The following is a 20,993-nucleotide window of genomic DNA, read 5'->3' as shown; positions in this document are numbered from 1 at the left end:
AAATGGATAAGTTATACTGTATTTATTTTGCATTAGGTTTTGGAGTAGAGACCTATCCAATTTATAGTAGGTTAATTGACCCTCCATCAAGGTCTAATAAACCTTAAGACCCATACTTGTGACCCCCAATCATAACCTTTAAGTGTATTGAGTTTATCTTTATTGATTACTTGATTCCATTTTTAAATTGACATTGAACTATTCAATTTCTCGGTTTTATTAAACAAAACTATAATTAATGTTAGCTCACACTAGAAAATTTCTAACACAAATGGCAAGTACGAATGCAAAATGGAAGCTGTTGAGTGGTGACCTTATTCTTTACAATTACACGTAGATCTGAGTCAGACGATTATTTTTGCTTTAGCAAATTAAAGTTGGTTCCTCCAATAATTTTCCTATTAAGTCTTGGCCTTCACTTCTAAGGTGTGCTTTAGCATTACTATATATTACATACTGCCTTGATTTCCATCATTTCTACCTCTCTCTCTCTATTTCTTTGTTCGTTTGTTTTCACCCAACAAAAGAAAAATACATGACTATGGAAGATCAGTTTCCGAAAATGGAAAACTTCATGCACAAGGAATCGCCATCTTATTTTCATAGTCTGATGCCTTCAGGATTGAAGTTTTTTGGCGATTCAAACTTTTGGGGTGACTTGAATGAGACTGCTTGCGGTGATCACTGCCTGAATTCTTCATCTTCCCCACCTGATAGATTGTTTTCGAGTTCTGAGTCTAGTTCATCGGCTGAAGAGGTTTCTGGTGCCAATTTGCTTAATAACATTCCTGGATTCATCAAACAGGACGTTGTTAGGGAGCAGTTTGTTTCAGGATTGAGTTGTGTTCATCCACATGGCAGAGCTTCGGTTTTTTATGAGAAAGATAGTTTTATTCCTGTAAATTTCTTGCAGTCTTTTCCGAAACTGACTCAAGCTCAAGTTTCTGAACCGCCTTATCCATCTTCATTATGTACCACGTCCAAATTCCCAAATTTAACTTTGTTTTTGAAGGAACCTCCCATGTTAAAATCTCCAGCACAAATGGCTGAATCAATAGGCAAGAACCCTTCATTTGGTCACATTCAGTGTGAACCGGGAAACGAATGGCTTAAAGTCAACGAAAGTTTGACGAATTATTCCTCCAAAGGCTTCAGTGATTACAGGCTCAGCACAACGAAGACACAAACAATGAAATACACAGGAAGAAGACTGCAAAACCAACATAAAAGAGGTCCAAAATTGTCATCAGTTTCATCACCGGGAAAACTCTATAGAGGGGTGAGGCAAAGGCACTGGGGCAAATGGGTTGCAGAAATAAGGCTTCCAAGAAATAGAACAAGGGTTTGGCTGGGGACTTTCGACACAGCGGAAGAAGCCGCGATCGCTTATGACACAGCTGCATATATCCTCCGTGGAGACTATGCGCATTTGAATTTTCCGGAACAGAAGCATCAACTAAAGATAAGTTCTTTGAATAGAACAACGGCAGCTCTTCTTGAAGCGAAGTTGCAGGCGTTATCCCAAGGCATTGCTTTGAATAAAAAGGCTAATGACCACCAGCAACTATCGACTTCGCCAAAGAAAAATTCGTCCGCTCAGAATGCAGAAGTGCTCAAAAATGTGCGCCAAAACACACAAACTACAACAAATTGTCAGTTTGAGTTGGAGAGTAAAGTTGGATCAAAAGTGAGTGAAAATAACAAGAAAAATCAGGAGGTTTCATCACATATGGATACTGTTCAGTTAAGTAGAATGCCCTCCTTGGACATGGATATGATTTGGGATGCTCTTTTGGTCTCTGATTCATGACAATTTTTTCCTTTTTACAAATCAAACTTCATGAGGGGTTATGTTAATTATCAATGGTGAATTTAATTTGCTTAAGTGATGATTTACTTTAAGCAATTTCTTTTCATTTATTTTTCTTTTGTGTTGTTTCTAATAAATTTTACAATTATTATTATGTTTTTGAGTATGGAGTTGAGTTTAAAATTTTAAATATTTAATAGAATATTGGAAGATGAAGAATAACACATAGTTGTTGTAGTAGCTGTCATATTTAGAATGTGGAAGGAAGATTTATATTTATTCTATATTTATGTTTTGATATTATAAAATAAGTAGTATTATGCGTATTTATTTTTGAATATATAAATAAATATACATATGATATATCAATATGTGATTAATCATATATAATTAAGTATTATTTTATCGATAAATTATTTATTTATTTGATAACATATATCAAATGTATATTTATTTATATATTTAAAAATAAATATTTATAATTTTATTGTTTTAAAATATGAAAAAAAAAAGTCATAATGGTTCCATTTTGAATTGGTATTCACCTGTATTTTCAGTGGCGTTTGTTGGGTGTTATTTGTCGTGGTTATGACCATTTTTAATCATAAAAATAAAATAAACGTAAAATGAAATTCAATAAAAAGATAAATTCTCTATATTTATGTTTTAGAAAATAAATTCCCACCCAGTATATCTTTCATCGGTAAATTTTATTTAGTTTTTGTGAAAATAATTGTTTTACCTTTTATTAAAATTATAAAACTACCATTAATATTTAATATAAATATCAAATTATTAATATATTTTTATTATTTTAAAATTTTATTACTTAAATCCGAAAATATCAAGACTTTAATTAACTTTAAAATATTACATATTGTACAATTTTTTTTGGCCGTATAACTATCATTTTTTAAATTATTGAAAGTATATTAAAATTTTAAAGACACCCTCAAAGTTTTTTCAAATTTACAAAACCTTTTAAAAATTTTCATTAACTTCTTTAATATTTTCAACAATTACCATTTACATCACTAATATGTCATTTGAAAATGAAAAATATATTTAAAAAATTTATACAAAATGATCTTCTTAACCGTTTTCGAACATAATTCCTGAATAGAAATGGATGATGGGTGAAAATAGGGATGGCAATGGGGAGGGGCGGGGATGGGATATCAATCCCCGTCCCCGTCCCCTCCCCACGAAGGAAAATCCCCTCCCCATCCCTGCCCCGTTCCCATGGGAAAAAATTCCCTCCCCATACCCGCAAATATAAATTTTAATTCCTTTATGTATTTCAATAAATAAAATAAATCATATTCTCTCAAAATATCATTTGCTACAAGAGCTATAAAATATTCATTGTTATTTTAGTTCAAATACAAAGTTTTCATAAAATCTAACAATATGTAATAATCAATCTCTTCATTAGTCGCTCTTCATATATGTGATTTAAGGTAATTTTATAATAACATTAAATTTAACACTTTTCATTCACTTCAATTGATTTTATCAAGTTTATAATTTTTTTTTGTGTAAAACCTGGTGGATTGACTGATTAAGTTTTGAAGTTGAAATAGAATTAATTTGGTGCATTTGCATTTTATGATAATGAGATTCTAGAGTTTTTTTAATATATTAGATTAATAGTTCAGAAATTAGTAAAAACTGATAATTGATAATTAAAAAATTAGTTAAATTAAAGTTATAGTTTTAATAAATCATAATGTAAAAATTTCTAGAACTTAATAGTTTAGAAATTATTATATTAATATATTAGATTTAGAGGGTGGGGTGGGGTGGGGAGGGGAGGGGCGGGGCGGGGACATATGTGTCCCCGTCCCCAATTACGGAGATTTTTTTCGTCTCCATCCCCTCTCTTTTCCCCGTTTTTATTGGGGAATCCCCTCCCTGTTAGGGTCAAGATCCCTAAAGTCGGGTCCAAATTGTCATCCCTAGATGAAAATATGACTTTTTGAAAATTAAAGGGTGGCATGTCATTTCATCAAACCTTGGATGGGACACAGTGTTGTGGCCTAAAATAACATGTTGGGTTGTTTTTATGCAATTGCTAATAAAGTCATTTCCCTCGCGCATTTTCTTGTGCGTGGCATGAAAGAGGAAGCCAATTCTTCAATAAGCTCCGTATCTAGTCTTACTTTAGAGTGTTGAGCCAAATTGAAGAGATGCATTCTAATTAAGATAATATGAATAGACCAATCATATTGCATTTAGCAGCAAAAATGTATTAATATATATTGGATATTTTACCTTTGAATTCTGATGTGATTTTCTGCTTTTAAAATAACAACTTAATATTGGATATTCTAAGAGTGCATATTTGGCGAATATTTTTACTTTCATTATTTTTTCCATCTTTTTTCCAATGAAATCATTGAAGAGGAAAATATCCCGACCTTCTTGCAAATTTAAGTTAAAATATTTTATTATAAATTTCATTAAATTACGTAATTTGAGTAATAAAAGTGAAAAAGTGAAGCACGGATATGTGTTCAAAACTTATTAATAATACAAAAAAAAAATATCAAAGGATATGCACAATTTTATCTGATATCTATTTTGTCAAATTCAAATCAAACAAAATGTTTTCGGATGAGCAATCTAACAACAAACCAAATCAATTTAAACCGAGTTGATTTAATTTAAATTTAAGTAGTTTTCTCTTTGTCATACTTGTATTTTTGTGATTAAAATTCGTTGGATTTGATTATAAATGTGATTGAAATATATTTTTGCCTTCAACAACTACATAGTAAGCTTGTTAATGATAAATTTATTCAAATTGCTACCGTAGTAATATAATCCAGACCAACCTATTAAAAATATCACTGAGTTAGATTATTTTAGTATCTTGAAAGGCCAAATAACAATTTCCTACCCAATGTTTGATATATTAACAAATTTTCATCTTTAAGTTTAAAAAAGCTAATTTCCCAAACAAACAAAGATTTTTATGTCATTCTGTTTAAGTATTATAATAAAACTATAATTAAGTATACCCCAAGTTTAAATATTATAATAACATTCATATTGGATTGAATTATGAATAATATTATATAGGTGTAAATATCAGTTTTTTTTTTTAAACTTAATAAGACAAATGAATATTTTTCTACTATCTTGTTTAAAAAATTATCATGTTCACTCATACATTTTGAAAATATAATCGTAGTCCTAATAATTTTTAATATAATATTTACACACATAATATATTGTGTTTTATTTAGTTTTACTTTTTTGTGGTATAACTGTGATTTTTTAGACTATCGAAGAGAATATCAAAAATTTAACATTTTCAAAAATACTTAAGACTTTTTTCAAAACTTAAAAGCCCTTTAAAACCTTCATTATTACTTTTAGGGGGCGTTTGGTTTAGGTAATGTTTGATTACTAAAATAAAAAGATTACCTTGAAGATAGATTATTTAGAAGATTACTGGGTATAAATGATTACTATGTTTGATAAAATTTGATAGGTATAAAAATTATTGTGTTTGATTAAAGGTAATAAAAGATTACTAATAAATTATTTTACTTAAATGTCCTTGAATATAATTATTTTTAAATATTTTTTATATTATTTGTCATATTAATTAAAAATAAATTTATTTTTATCTCAAAAAATTAATAAATAATAATATAATTATAATAAACTCAAGATTACCTCAGTAATCTTTAAATACCTAAGGTAAAAGTGGTAATCAAATTGCCACATATATTACCTGCCACGTCAGCATTGGTAATAGAAGATTACTGTAATATTTTATTACTGACAAACCAAACAAGGGAATAAAAGATAGATTACCAAGGTAATCATAAAATCCCTCAATCAAACGCACCCTTAGAATTTTTAAAAATTATAATTTACCTTCAAACATTCGTTTATATATCATTGATACCCTATATTTATATTTGTACTATAATTTTTTATTATTTTCAATTGAGATTGATATAAATTATAATACATGAATTATTTAAAAATTCTTGGGGTCAAAGTGTTATATAATTTGAAGGCTTTTTGGTCTTTTCAACAATTTTATAAAATCTATTACATATTTTATTAACAAATTTAATATATGGTAAGAAATTAGTTCTTTTAAATTTATAATGGTAAAAATCTGTTTTTTCATTAAACCTTATAAGAGAAATAGTCACCTAAACCATATTGCCCGGTTTGGTTTCAATTTTTATGCATACCTTGGAGAGAGATTTGATTTATCAACTCCGTATAACAATTATGTTTTTTTCAATGACTTCAACACTCATTTATTGGATGATTCTGCTTAGGCTAGAGAAGACTAGAATTTAAATATGACTTTAGTGCAAGTAATCAGCTTTTCTTTTTTGGTTAATTATAATTGAACTTTAAGAAATTTTCACAGGGAATTGGATTAACAATGTCAGTGTGCTTTGTTAGGTGACAAATGGGCAAGAATGGCATATCTATTGCTAAACATTACAATTTCCTCCGGAGAAAAATCATCAACTCAGAACTCAAACATCAAAGTATGATTCAAGCTAAAACAAATATAGTTGGAAGAGGATTATGAAATTCACTAATTTTAACAACTGCAAGGCCATCCATGTGTGAACTGATCCCATATCATTTCTAACCACAAAACTGCCTTGAATTGGCTACACATCTCTCCTTGCTCCCTGCTTAATCATTAATACACTCCCTAATTGAAACAACAAACTACTACAGAAACTTTAAATGAAATAGAACAACGGCACTAAACAAGTTACAATGAACCAGCATAGTCAAACTAACTTACATTGAGCTACATTCATTAGTTGTTGTCTCCGCTCGTGTATCAGCTGAGAACTAAGCTTTCTCCACCTTTTTTACCAGCTTTTTCGACAAGAGCATCTCTTGTAATATCATTACCAATACTATCAACCCTATTATGTCCAACATTATCGTCAACCTTAGGCCAGTTTAACGGGGGCTCCTCTGCTGAAACTTCGACACCAACATTCCCAGATTCAGAATCTACTCCCACTGCCTGAGATGCCTTGATATGCAAATCCTTTCCTGTAGCCTTATCATCTTCAAAATCACTTTCAACGGAGATACTATCATTTTCTGGAGTTTGAGGAGAATCTTCAATTTTGTCAGGCTTTGTTTCTGCTTCAATCAAATCTGCCTCTTGTCCTGGAAGACGCTGTCGTAGTGGTATAGCATCACTGATGACTTGACCCGTCCTCAGTCGCTCCCGATAGTCCTCCATCTCTATTCTGTACCTTTCTTTATCTTTAACAGCTTTCTCCTGATAAATCTAAAGATCACATGTGCCAAAGTATTTGCTAGATATGTTTAGAGAGACAGGATTAAAAAGCGAAGCACAAGGCAAGTATTGAGTTCAATAAATAGAAGAGATGTTATGGTTCTTACAGCCTTTTCAGAGTCGTTAATTGTGGTCCACAATTCACCAATCATTCTACTGATCTCCCTGTCCTTCCCTGGGTGCAGTGGCTTCAGTCGTGCATGTTGCTCCGCAAAGAAGAAATTATACCCACTTCTGTTAGGTTTTGGATGAGCAGGGTCTCTCCTCTTAATCTCTGATTTCTTCCTGCGACGGTGACGTTGTACTCCAGAGACTGCACAAGCATTGGCAGAATTGTTTGTGTATACATTATGAGATGGTTGCACGTGCTGTACAGGGCCCAGTGCAGACTGATAGAGAACACCTTTTAGCTTCTCTGAGCCTATAGTGACAGTGACGAGATAGCCACTTTCAAACTTCCCATCAATGACCCCTATCACTGGATATCCTGAAGTTGATGCTGGTCTTGCTGCAACAACAAAAAAAATGTGGATTTTACCTGGATCACAATGTATATAATATAGCACATTGAATTAACAATACAGTAAAGCAACCAAAAAAGTAAGGGGTGGAGGGGGTCGCATCACATTAACAACTGGGAAATGAAGATGCTTAAGATTTAGAAAAATTACCAATTGGTTTATTATATTTATATAGATGACAGAAAAAAAATTGTAGTGAAGTCATACCACCAATAGTACACTCACCCTTGATTAAATATTATTCCACTTTCCAACCAATCATGTAACAGAGGTTTCATAGCCCTAAGAGATCTCGCAACTACTAGACCATATAAGTACTCATGCATTTTTGTAATTTGCAGAGACTCAAAATTGGGGAACTATGAGAAGTCTCAGTAGATACAATGACAATTTATGCTCATGATTCTAGTGCATAGAATAGACAGCAGATTTTTAACTATTTTAAGGAGAGGAGAGCAGGGTGCCCAGGAAGAAAGGCATATGCCAAGGAAAGAAAATGCTACAGGTTTTAGCAAATGAAATAGTACAAGGATTTAAAAAACAATGAGAACCTGTAGGCAACTCAGTAGGATTAATCTTTGGTTGCTGGATAATGGAGGCTGGAACATCTGATGATGGCTGCACTGTCCCTTGATCTAGTATTGGTGTGGTTGACGGGCTCTGCCAAGAATCTGCAAAAGGTTGTTTGGAACTAACTATAAAATTTTAATTTCAGAGAGTAGAGTGTTGCATGTACACAAAACTCAGATTAGAGTTCAACCCCGGGATCTAAAATAGTAAATTTGTTCATAACGATGAAGCAACGAAACATAGTATTTGCGCAGCACAAAAGATGCATTCGTTGCTGTGGAAGGAAAGTTGAATACAGCAGTAACTTCTTTCCATCTTTTCTCCTTGATAATCTGTGAATTGCATCATGAAAGTATTTATTAGTCACAGCGCAGCTAAGAATTCAGCTTATGTCATGAAAGGCATTACATAGTGAAAACAAAAGTTTTTTGAAACAACAATAAATAAATATATGACTCCCTTTGGTTGCAATGAAAATACAGTTGAATAGAAAAACAAAATTATTATTCGTAAATTTTAGAACTTATCAGGATTGCAATATGTCAAAGCTATATATAAACTTTAGCCAGTTAAAATAGCAATGTGGGTAAGCAAGCAACCAAGAAGCATGTGGCAATCAATCTAGTGCTCATAAAACGGATTCAACTACAACTTTCAACTACATTTTGAAGCCAAAATATCATGATAGATGAGCAATGGAGAAAACAATACTTGAAATCATTAAAACATATGGGATTTTTCACTCACAAACTTCAGTATTACAGTGCATGATAAGTCTGCTAGGAGTTTTGCATCACCAACTGACCAATACAAATAAATCAAACCATTTTTTATAATTTATCCAGTAAATTACTTTTATTTGAAGTGTTGATTTCTGTTAGAACTTATATATACATTTCCCGCAGGAAAAGAGAGTGTATAAAAGGTTAGACTTTTAGCAGCGAAGGGATCAGAGGGCTATGGCTCTAATGCAAAATCAGAAGGCTATCACTCTAATGCAAAACCAGCCACAAAAAATATGGAAACGTGGCAAATCAGGGGAAAAAGAGAAAGAAGTAGCTACAAACTTCTTTTAAACTAAATCCCAAAGAAAGCAAAAAAACAAAAAGAAAAACTACATATTTGACAATAAGAACAAAATAAGATCTCAGAAAGTAAGGTATAGATCAGCTGCATGTGTGAAATTTGAATAAATAGTACATGCTATAATATACAACACAATTAAGAGAGAGAAAAGATGAAAAAATATTTTTTTTTTTACAACCCAAAAGTTTCTATATCGATGGATAACCCCCTGACCTGCAACTTAAACTAAAAGATCAGGATTCAAAAATAATATCTAAGCTCTAACATATTCCATCCCCTATAATTTCACATGAGAACAAAATATAACGACAACTTATTACATTTTTATTCATTACAATAGAGCAATTGCATGCATGATACGAAAAAGCAAAGTGAAATTAAACGAATAGAAACTTCAAATATTTAAATCAAAGAAGCAACCACTTTGCTTGAACCTCAAAATATGAGTACTTTCCTACCATTTACTTTCAAACAAAGATCATTTAATTAGCAGCTATGCATTCAATGACATATGCACATGTCTCTCGATTATCAAACTAATCAAATGAAAAACCCAGGTGGAAAGATGCATAATTTTAGTTGTCACTGAAAGAAGCCTGGACTAGAAATTAAAAAGAGCATCATCTTTGGAAATTATCTTGCATAATCAGCAAATCTTAAAGTATTGTACAGAGTATGGATCAAACATTATTTAACTGACTTAAATTTTTAATGAACTTTATAAGAGTACAGAAAGTCAGGAATCTGTAAATCAATTATGAAAAAAACAACTGCCACATTGTTTTTTGGGTTTCCTTTTAGGCAAATTACCACATCTTTTATATCTGAACAAATTATTAACCTAGACAAGGTGTACAACCAAAATAACTAAGAACAAACATCTGGCAATGAATTGCATAAGAAAAGAAAATAAAATAAAAGCTTTAACTTACCTTCTCAATACCACCACGATAAGTAACCTCCACAAAGAGCCGATGCAAATCTAACTCCTTCCCTCCAATAGTGGGGATCCTGAATTTAGAGTACACATTGACAACAGATTATCAATAGAAGGCAGTAATCCCCAAAAAGTAAAAAACAAATTCAGGTTAAAAAAAATTACTTAAATACATGTTAAAATATAAAACATTTCATATAGCTTGCTCTAACAAAACAATTAAATTCAAGTTTCTGATATGCCAAAGCCTACCTACAAAGATATAGAAGTCAGCCTTACCACTATGATTACAATAATATCACCTATTCCTAATTATTATTAACAAAAGCTTGTACATAAACATAAATGTTTATAATCCTATTGAATTAGGTCTCTTCAATAACCAATCAACAAAACAGGACATGATTATACAGGATAAATTACTTCCAGTTTTGCACAAATGAGGGAGAGAAATTTAAAGAATAAACTTAATTTCAAAACATGCGACAAGTAGCTTTTAAAGCGCAAAATTCAGTATAGTTATTAGCAGCATGTACAAGCAGGATTTAAACGTAATTAGTCAGACATTTGGTGGAGACAAAAAAAAAAAAAAAAGATATCTTGTGAGATAAGTCCTTGGGCGCATTGATTTAAAGTCTTGAAAGGCAAGGAAATTAAACCTCTTTGAACAACTTTGTAGGTGATATTAGTCTTCAACCAAAAGATAAGGGAAGATGAGTCAAATTTTCAACCAATGGTATCACAAACTTAAATGTAACAATTTAATAATAATTGAAGTGGGATCTACTTCTGCAAAATGGATAATAGTGAACAGAATACATGGATGCCAAAGGGGTGTTTAAAGGAATAGGAAACAGGCAACACAAGAAACTGTTTTACTAAGATCAGGATACTCGTGTAACCAAGCCAGCAATCTAGAAAAACCAGTATCACTCTTTTACCATTCCTCAGATCTTTCTCTCTATATTCAAAGACAAAATAAAGGAGATCTTGTGACCAGATCTTACCACTAATGAAATATTCCCTTTTATTCCTTATCTAACCCCAAATAAGAAAGATAAAGTTCCTGTTTAATCTAAACCCAACAAGCCATTGGCTTATAAATAAATATGAAGAATTTGTCAAGAAAATAGAAAGCAAAGATGCTTGCATTACTAGAATAACTTCGAAGGTGAAACTTGGAATAGGGGCTATGAAGAGGAAATACAACAAAACACACACATACACACACACAAAATGGAAAAGATGGAAACAGACACGTAGCAAAGATATTGCGGGCAACTTACTGTAATCCACATTGAATTCACAGTAACCACCCTTCTATATAGCAACATGCATAAAAATGCCCAACGGTATATGTTCATATATACAGAATGCTCAGATAGATTGTTGGTTTTTAATCAAGAAGATATAAATCTATTAGAATTCATTTTTTAACTTTAGCAATCAGAACTTCAGGATTATTATTAGTAGTGTTAACCAAGAAGCAGCAAGCTGGTGACAAAGGATAAGAAGATAGACCGGCATACATAAATTTGGTTCCCACAGTAGCATGAAGCTTCTCAAGAGTAGATATGAAGAGCTTCGGACTAGCTACGATTTCCTCATATGTTACAAGACGAGTTGGATGATCAGTAGATGATGGTACTTTCGTCGGCAGTGGACTCTGTTTGGCACAAGAAGTTGACGCCATGGTCAAATTCTCTTCACCAATTAAAGTTTCTCTATTTAACCACCACCAACTCTAGTATTCAACATTCTTTCTCCCACTGTGCTATAATAAACAACAACATAAACATAAATGAAAGTTAACAGATGGAAGAACTTGCAGGTTGATACTAAACTAAATAATTAACTCAATGCCAAAAAACAAATAAGAGAAAACCACCATCAAGAACAATGCCAAATAACAAAGTTGAAAAGAGAACAAGATAACCCCAGAAGAAGGAAACATAAAAAAGAGCACCTTGATGTAATAACTCCCAGTGATAAGGGAGAAATTCAAAACCCAAGAAAAGAAGCAAAAGGTAATAGCATAGTTTAGCTGTCATAGTCATGACATCGTTCACAGAGTACCAAGGATTAAAAGAGAAGATATCCATAAAAGCTCACCCTCCCATAAAGAGAAGGCCAACGGACTGTTTCCCTCCCAAGATTGCCGTTTTTTAAATACTCTTTTAACTTTGAAAATCTTAAATACCCACCAATAAACAGTTGAATTTAACAGTACTTTAACCCTTTAAAATTTTATTTCTTTTTTCCCACTTAAACTTTAAAAACTAAAATTTTTCACCCAACCTAAGTTTTAAAAAATGACAGTTTCCTCCTAGGATTTGGTTTTCAGATCTTTGACGCTGTTACTGACCCTTTATCCCTCTCGAAGCTTTCTCTCCCTCCAACGGTCTCTTTTCACCCATTAGGACTCTCGATCAATGTCAAATGAAGGTTGGAAGACGACAGGAGACGAAGAGCTTTATCTTCCCCGATGAAACTCTTCATCTTTCAGAAGAAGATCGACATCAAACGAATGTTCAAATAGATGGAGAGAGACCGTTGGAGGGAGAGGAAGCTTCGGGAGAGATAGATGGCCAGCAATATTGCTAGATTTAGCGTTAGAGATCTGGAAACCAAACCTTAGGGGAAACTATCATTTTTTAAACTTCGATTGAGTAAAAACTTTTAGTTTTTAAAGTTTAGGGAAAGAAAAAGAGATAATATTTAGTTTATTTTTATATTATAAATAAAATAATAATTTTACTATCGTTAAATTTAACTATTTATAAATAGATATTTGAGATTTTTAAGATTAAAGAGAGATACTTGAGAAAACAACAATCTTACGGTGAGACATAGTCCTTTGGCCTAATGAGAACACCCTTTTAGGATCTGGCAATAAAGACCCAGATACACTATACTCAAATACACAGCCATACTCTCTTTTCTCTCTATATTAAAGCAGCAGACTATTGCAGGCCTGCATGGCCTATAACTTGAGGCTGACATTGTAGACATATGCCGATACTATCTATTGTGCACCAATCAAACGTGCATAAATAAACATGTTACCAATCCATTCACAAAGTCCAACATCCTTTTTTTTTCCTTTATCTGACACTGTTTCAGGCTTTGTATTTAAACACTTCGAGCAAGCAACCAATCTGGGTTAGCTTGTATAGTCCATCAATCAAATAAAAAAATAGATTTTTATTTTTAAAAGCACCAAAACTCCCGTTTGCTTAAATAACCACCTTTATTGACCCTGAATTTTCAAATCAACAATTGTACACACCTGTCCAACCGGCTCTTCCCTGGCGGGTGTGAAAGAAACATAGAAATAAACATTAAAAAATAAAAATTACCTGCAATTAGACACATCAATAGAGCAGGTTGGGTAGGCTCTGGTCTGGCCTATCGGGCTTATGAGTCTAGTCAAGTTTTATATCTATATATAGTAATAGATCTTTAAATCGGATTGGTTCATTTAAATAATTTTTTTAATTTTAATTAAAATTTTTAAATATATATTATTTTTAATTATTAAACCAAAGATATTATCTTGAACAGTTGATTTATAATCTCTCTCTTGTGACGAAAGAATATCATAATTATATAATCAAAAATATTATCATAGTACAAATAAATTTATTTACATACTATATAATTACAAACATAAATAAAATATATATACCATATCATTTATTTACTCGTCTTCAACATCTAAATTTATGAATTCATTTGACATTAAATCCATTTGTAATATTTTGTAATGATAAAACTGAAATAAAAATGAAATTATAAATATAAATAATTATTATTTACAAATTTAAACAGTTTTTAAAAGAGAGCTGATAAGAGAAAATGATATTGAAAATATAATGAAATAATTAAGATTGAGAGATTTGTAAATAAAATTGAAAATAAAAAATATTTGGATTTGTTTATATAGAAAAAATATTTTAAAAATAAAGTCTTGCTTCTGTCCTTTTTTTTTAATTTTTAAACAATATCAAACCAATCATAGGTCTAATATTAAAACTTATAGTCCAGTCTAAAAGGCCTATGAGTCGAGCCCATAGTGCTGCAGTACTAGGTCAGACCCCTTTTGGTTTGGCCTAATTGATATGTCTACTTGCAATAGAAAGATTATATTTTATTTTATATTTCATTTTTATATAGTATAAGTTGTTATTATATTTTGTACTATTATTTCTATTATTAAATAGAAAGCCAAGATGAGAGACGTAACTTACCAAACTGTGTGAAAGAGGATCGAGAAAATGAAAAGGCCGAAGGACTTATTTTCATCCAAAGATTGTTGTTTACCCAAGTTTTAATCTTTTAATTTTGAAAAAAAATTTTAATCCACCCATAATGGGTAAATTTGTTAGTTTTAAGAACAAAATTATAATTTTAATTACAATATTAAAAATAAATGAAAATTTTATTTCATTTTTCTCTCTTTAAACCTAAAAAACTAATAATTTCTCATAGGTCAAGTTTTAAAAAACAACATTTCCCCTTCAAGGTTTACTCTTCAATCTCTAACCGCTTCTTCGATGTCATCTTTAATGGTATCTCCCTTCCAATGTTTTCTCTCCCTTTGGCAATAGTCTCTATTTCCTCATCTCTCCCTCTAACAGTCCATTAAAGTAGGAGACGAAACTCTTTATCTTCCCAAAAAAAGATGAATGTCTTGACGAGGAAGACATGTTTAGGAAGATGAATAGCTTCTTTTTTCCAGCGAAGCTCTTCATCTTCTCGGTTTCAATAGGATATTGGAGGGAGAGATGAGGAGAGAGAGACTTTCGCCGAAGGGAGAGGGAGGGTTGGGAGGAAGAGATCGTTGGAGGAACGGTTAAAGATTGAAGAGTAAACCCTACAGAAAAAATGTTATTTTTTAAACTTGACTTAGGAAGAAAATTATTAGTTTTTAGAGTTTTGGAGCGAAAAAGTTAATATTTTAAACCTAACGGATTTGGTTAAAAAGGTTTTTCAAAGTTAAAAAATAGAAACTTAAGAAAATAACAATCTTTGGGTGGGAATAAATCCTTTGGCTAATTGAAATCACATTAGTTAATCTATGAAGCTTATGAGTTTGAATAATTATATAAAGAAAAACTAATATGACAACAATAATATCGCTTCTTTTTATATATGTTGAATCTTATGAAGATGATAATAAACTTAACCCTTCCCTAAGATACGTACGCGCGAGATAAATGGCAATTCTACTCTCATGCTGTTTTAAATATGAAAATATTGAAGGTAGTTATACTCATGGGTTTCAAGGCAAGAAGAATGGTTGGCCAAATGACTATTTCCCACCCAAGGTTTGAAAAAATCTTTTTTTGGTTTGACTATTAAATTTGTTAAGAAAATCTCTTTTTTGTTTTTTTTAATAAAATTATAAAAAAGATAAAAAAAATCAAACCAAATAACACTCTATCCCCAAAATTTTATGAAATGTAATGTTTACCCTTTATTTATGCTAATTTCAATTAAAATAATATAAAATTAAAATTAAAATTAATTGTAGCTAACAATAAATGTTATTGTCAATAATTAATTTCTAAATTTATTTAGGTTAAAATAAAAATTAAAAAAGTAAAGTATATGACATTTGAATAAAATAACATAAATATTACTTGACTTTAACAAACAATTACAGAAAATAGTTTTCAAACTAAAAAGAATATATCGGTGAAAATAATTATTTGGGCTAAATATTATTTAATTGACCTCCCTTGAAATGGCAAAATATGAAAGAGGAGTTATTAAATTGCCCATATTTCATGGGTAATAGACAAATTTATCCATATTTTTGTGGCTTAAACAAAAATATCCTAAATATCTAAAAAATACCACGACTACCTTTTCTTTATTCTATATAAATCATATCTCTTCTTTTATTGATTAACATATACAATTTTACTCATTATCTGAGAGATATTTCCAGAGAGAGAAAAAAGTTTGTGATTATGATTTTGAGCGAGAAAGAAAAAGTTTGTGATATCGAGGTATTTATATGTACTATAACTTTAATTATTATTATTTTTATTGATAATGCAATTATATGTGGTATTTTGTATAATAAATTAGAATTGTGTGTAAAAATTAAATTGATAAAAATTATAAGGGTATTTTGTAATTATAATAGTAAAGGGGTGAAATAATGTTTTATAATAAAAGGTGTTAGAGATATTAAATAATATTTTTTAATAAAGGGTGTTAGAAATATTAGATAATATTTGGGAATAAAATAATATTTGACGATAGAAAGGTAAAATAATATTTTCAAAAATTAGTATTAAATTAATTAAAGTATATTAACAGTCCCAATATGTAATAAAATTATGGAATAGTTGTAACTGTACAATAAAAATAAAATTACGAAGCTCGAACATAATAATAAAATAATGTAACACAAACCTGTAAATAGTATTTTTGGTCATGTTATTTATGTTAATTATATATTTCATTATAGAATTAATCTAAATAGTGGGATATGTTTAAATTAGATATGAGAGAGAATTGATAGAAAATGGTGACAACGTAATAAAATATATTTGAGGTCATATGAAAGTAATTAAAATTACAGAATACACGACATTTGAGGGATTAATACCAATGGTGAGTGAAAAGTGTAATATAGATCGAAGGGTATTTAACATTTAAATAAACATGAGACCAAGGCATCTTGATGATGACATCCTTCTTGAAATTTCAAATGCTGAAGATGTTGAGGTTTTTAATTGTTTGTCTAACCTCTTTAAAGAATTTGTTTCAATTTTTATAATAACTACACTTAATAATGATAGTTATGATGTTTAACAAGTAGATAAGGGTTTACAAAGTGATGAGTCAAGTAGTTATCCACAAGATCATAAGATTGGTTTACGAGAGATTCAAAATATCGGAATTAATTTGAAACAAAAATTTTTTAAGGAAGACTTTGTTTACTTAAATGATGGTCATGTTGATATATTGTATAGTGCAGAAGAATTTGCGCTTAGCAATCAAAAACAATTTTCAAATTGGAGTGAATTTGATGGGAAGGTTGTGTATGATATTCCCATCAATGAACCAGAGTCCGAAGAGAAGATACATATTAATGAAGATATTGGAGGTACAAGAAGACACATGTTAATAAAGATATTGAAGATATTCCCATCAAATTCTGATAGTAGGAATATTCGTATTGATGCATTTCATTGGTTACCCAAATTTCCTGACCAACCATCTACATCTAGAAACCGAGGAGTGCAAAAAGATGATAATTCTCCAAAAATTGGTATATTATTTCCAAGTAAACAACATGTCATTGATGTAGTAACTCGAGATGCTCTTATGAAAAGATATCAGTTTAAAGTGCACAAGTCAGACAAATTCAGATAAAAGGTTAAATGTCGTAATCAGCAATGTAATTGGTGTGTATAAGCAAACAAGGTGGGAGAAAGTGACAGTTTCAAACTACGTTATATGGATAGCCAACACACATATCCTAGAGATTAGATATTGTCTCATCATAGGCAAACAAGCCCTTGAGCTTTAGGGAAAGTTTTGAAAACCAAATTTATATTGGTTGATCATATATATCAACCTAAGGAGATCATTGTGGACATTGTCGACTGATATAAATTTGATATATCATATGCACAAACATAGTGGACGAGAAATTGAGCACTTCAATATTGAGGGGCATATTTAAAGAGTCGTTTATGTTAATGTCAGAGTATTGTTACAATTTAGTATGTTGTAATCCTAGAACTGTGACACATACACTAACGGATGAGTAGAAATGATATAAATACTTTTACATGGCATTGGGTTGTAGTATCCATGCATTTCAACAACATATTTATCTAATCATTTATATTGACACTGCTTTTTTAAAGGGCAGATATCTAGGTCAATTATCTATTGTTATTGTATTGGATGGCAATAATTAGATATGTCTATTAGCTTTTGGCATCTATCTAAGGGAAGATCATGACACATGGTGTTAGTTTTTAACAAAATTGAAGAATTGTATGGGTAAGGTACCTCATTTAGCAATGATTTTAAATCGACTTGTCAGTATTTTCTCTGCAATGGTTGAAGTCTTTCTAAGTCTGCACCATGACTATTGTTATCATCACCTTCACTAAAACATGCAATCAAAATACAAGAAGAATGCAAAAGTTACATGGATGTATTGGAAAGTAACTAAGGCATACACAAAGTATAAATTTCAAAAGATAATAAAGTTATTATCTTGTATGCACTCTGATGTAGCAACATACCTATGTGATGTAAGTTATGATCGATGGGTAAGGGCATATTTCCTAGGGCATAGGTACAATATAATGATTACCAATATCACTGAGTTGTTTAATACACTTGTCAGACACGCTCGAGGTTTGTCCATTACTATGTTTATCGAGTTCATCAGAGGTATATTACAATGATAGTTTTATGAAATGAGAAATCATACAAGTAAGTACATATTCAATATTATAACATGTTATAAATTTGTTTATGTATACTTATACTTAATGACTTATCATATGTGTTGATATTTATATGATTTGCCAATGCTTGCACCAACCCTGATAACACCTTGGGCAGAGGAAAAGATTGCTAAACATGTGCGAAAGTCTTCAAACTTGAAGGTAAGGCCTATTACATCTGAACAATACAAGGTTCTAAGTAGTGGCTACTTCGATGGTATGGTCAACCTTGTGGAGCAGACATGTATATATAAAAAATTTCAACTATCACAGGTTCCTTACACATATGTTATCGTCATTGCAAGATATATGAAGTTCACCACCTGTGTTCAATGGGTGCATCCATACTACAGTGCCACCTTTTACTATGCAATTTACACGGAGGCCATCAATCCGTTAGGAGATTAATCAGAATGGTTGCATGTAGAGGAGGCACGCGTTATCCATCATTGTCACGCAAGACATCCAACAAATAAAAATAGACATCCTTTATAAAGTGAGGTTGTTAAACAACTTATTTGTTAACTGATGTTAGAAACTTAGACCTACAAGACAAAATTGCAAAAGTCTTGTTCCAATACCTAGTTCCATACCATCAAGTTTAGCAACAAAAAAAAAGGGTTAGAGATAATTGCACTTGTGATTATATTTGTTCATTTTGATATAAAATTAGTGATTTTATTTGTTACTTTATATATAAAGTTTGTGATTGTGATATATTATCTTTAAAACTTGTGATTGTACTTGTTAATATATATATCAGATTTCGGCTTGTAATTGTTATTTATGTCAATGTTGATTTCATATATCCATTTTTAGTTGTTTTTTGTTCACTTGTCCAATCAGTTATAATAACTATATAAAAGACACTGCATATAAATGAATAAACATATAGACATACTAACGCATAAAACATATGAATGAATAAACATATATAAATATACAAACACTTATAATATAAAGATCAATCAATATCTTGAAAAAATAGTTGTGTGGCTAAACATGTATGTAGGCATAATGAGTCCTCAGCCTCAAAAGATAATGGTCAACCGAGTGTCAAACACTCAATGTAACATAACATAAATACACCACAATCATCTGATAGGGGTGCGTGATACGGTATATTTATCACCCTATATAATGCAAATGGATCGTTCCATGGAGTTTAACTTGCCTAAGACCAAAAGGATGTCATAACTAGTAAATGTGATATCATCGACATATACCTTAACATCTTTCTATTAAATATCTCTGAGTCAATAGTAAAACTCTATAACAAGTCATAAACTATGATCTTCCACTCCTTAAAATTCAGGACACCTATTACCCAATATGTATTGTCAAAGTTTATTGGGATAAAAATCTGCACATATTGACAAAATACATATATTAGACTTGAATTAAGTAATCTTTGTAAATTAATTGATTATCGAATACTAACCTTATCCACCACACCCTAAGGTTGCAAATGTAAGTTAGAAAGATAATCTACATCAACCGGTAGTATGAAAAATGGAGGAAATTAGAAATTAAACTAATATTTTATCTACGCGACATACTCATGAGGGATATGTGCAACAAAACAACCCAGAACTGTCATCTAATTTTGACGAACCTCTGTCATAACATCAGTTGTCACTAACTTAATAATCCCGAAAAGAATCTATGTGCTATAAAAATAGATAATATAACATTATCACGCATCTGAACAATATTCTATATTAAAAAACAAAATTAATTGACCAAGTCAATTCACCTCGTCAGATAACTATCTAGATGTGTCCATAACTGTACTGTAGAAGGTAATTTTGGTCTTCATCCCTATGTCATACACCTCTATTTTCTTTTAGAGATCAGGGTCTATATACCATTTTTTGAAAATTTCCTTGAGTTTAGTACTCAATAATGGCATAACAAGCCTCGCCAGTTAGATCCTTAGTTTCAATAGATTTGTGTATGAGCTTCAAACAAGTGATCCTTTCTTGACAAATCGACCATAAAATGTGCGAAAATACTATACCAAAAAAATAATGTATCATTTAAAATTTATTAACTAGTGAGATTTTCAAATTTATTTTAAAACCTTCTGTAAGGCAAGAGTCATGGCCAGGGAATTTTCAAGAAAGGTTAGGTCAACTATATCAAATTTTTGGACCAATTGGTGTTAAATACATAAAAATAGTAAATAAATAATATATTTTTTCTTCATATATATAATATATAATGAAAAAATTAATGAGATTTGCATACCTGAACTATCTTCCTTTAT

At 30.7% G+C, this 20,993-nt stretch overlaps 2 protein-coding genes across 2 annotated transcripts; one reads left to right on the top strand and one right to left on the bottom strand.

The window, feature by feature from the left end:
* The first annotated feature begins 500 nt into the window (after positions 1-500).
* On the top strand, positions 501-1,837 carry LOC123206250 (ethylene-responsive transcription factor ERF062-like). Its single transcript, XM_044623404.1, has one exon. It carries the CDS (start codon positions 536-538, stop codon positions 1,808-1,810), a length of 1,275 nt encoding a protein of 424 aa, XP_044479339.1. The 5' UTR covers positions 501-535; the 3' UTR covers positions 1,811-1,837.
* Positions 1,838-6,380: 4,543 nt separating this feature from the next.
* LOC123206249 (high mobility group B protein 15-like) lies at positions 6,381-12,004 on the bottom strand. Its single transcript, XM_044623403.1, has 6 exons — positions 11,765-12,004; positions 10,231-10,309; positions 8,403-8,544; positions 8,194-8,313; positions 7,229-7,629; positions 6,381-7,112 (listed from the first exon to the last, which is right to left on the bottom strand). Exons 1-6 carry the CDS (start codon positions 11,926-11,928, stop codon positions 6,648-6,650), a joined length of 1,371 nt encoding a protein of 456 aa, XP_044479338.1. The 5' UTR covers positions 11,929-12,004; the 3' UTR covers positions 6,381-6,647.
* Between the last annotated feature and the right edge of the window lie 8,989 nt (positions 12,005-20,993).

The sequence above is a fragment of the Mangifera indica genome, unplaced genomic scaffold, assembly GCF_011075055.1.
Source record: "Mangifera indica cultivar Alphonso unplaced genomic scaffold, CATAS_Mindica_2.1 Un_0029, whole genome shotgun sequence".
In the NCBI taxonomy this organism is placed as follows: Eukaryota; Viridiplantae; Streptophyta; class Magnoliopsida; order Sapindales; family Anacardiaceae; genus Mangifera; species Mangifera indica.
Note: the sequence above shows the minus strand (reverse complement) of the source record. Positions and strands in the feature narration are given on the sequence as shown.

Excerpts from the sequence above, each read along its gene's own strand:
- LOC123206250 (XM_044623404.1), top strand. The coding sequence starts at position 536 with ATGACTATGGAAGATCAGTTTCCGAAAATGGAAAACTTCATGCACAAG.
- LOC123206249 (XM_044623403.1), bottom strand. The coding sequence starts at position 11,928 with ATGGCGTCAACTTCTTGTGCCAAACAGAGTCCACTGCCGACGAAAGTA. Across the intron at positions 8,314-8,402 it reads TTACTATTTTAGATCCCGGG|ATTCTTGGCAGAGCCCGTCA; the intron begins GTTGAACTCTAA and ends AACCTTTTGCAG. Across the intron at positions 7,630-8,193 it reads TCCTACTGAGTTGCCTACAG|CAAGACCAGCATCAACTTCA; the intron begins GTTCTCATTGTT and ends TTGTTGTTGCAG.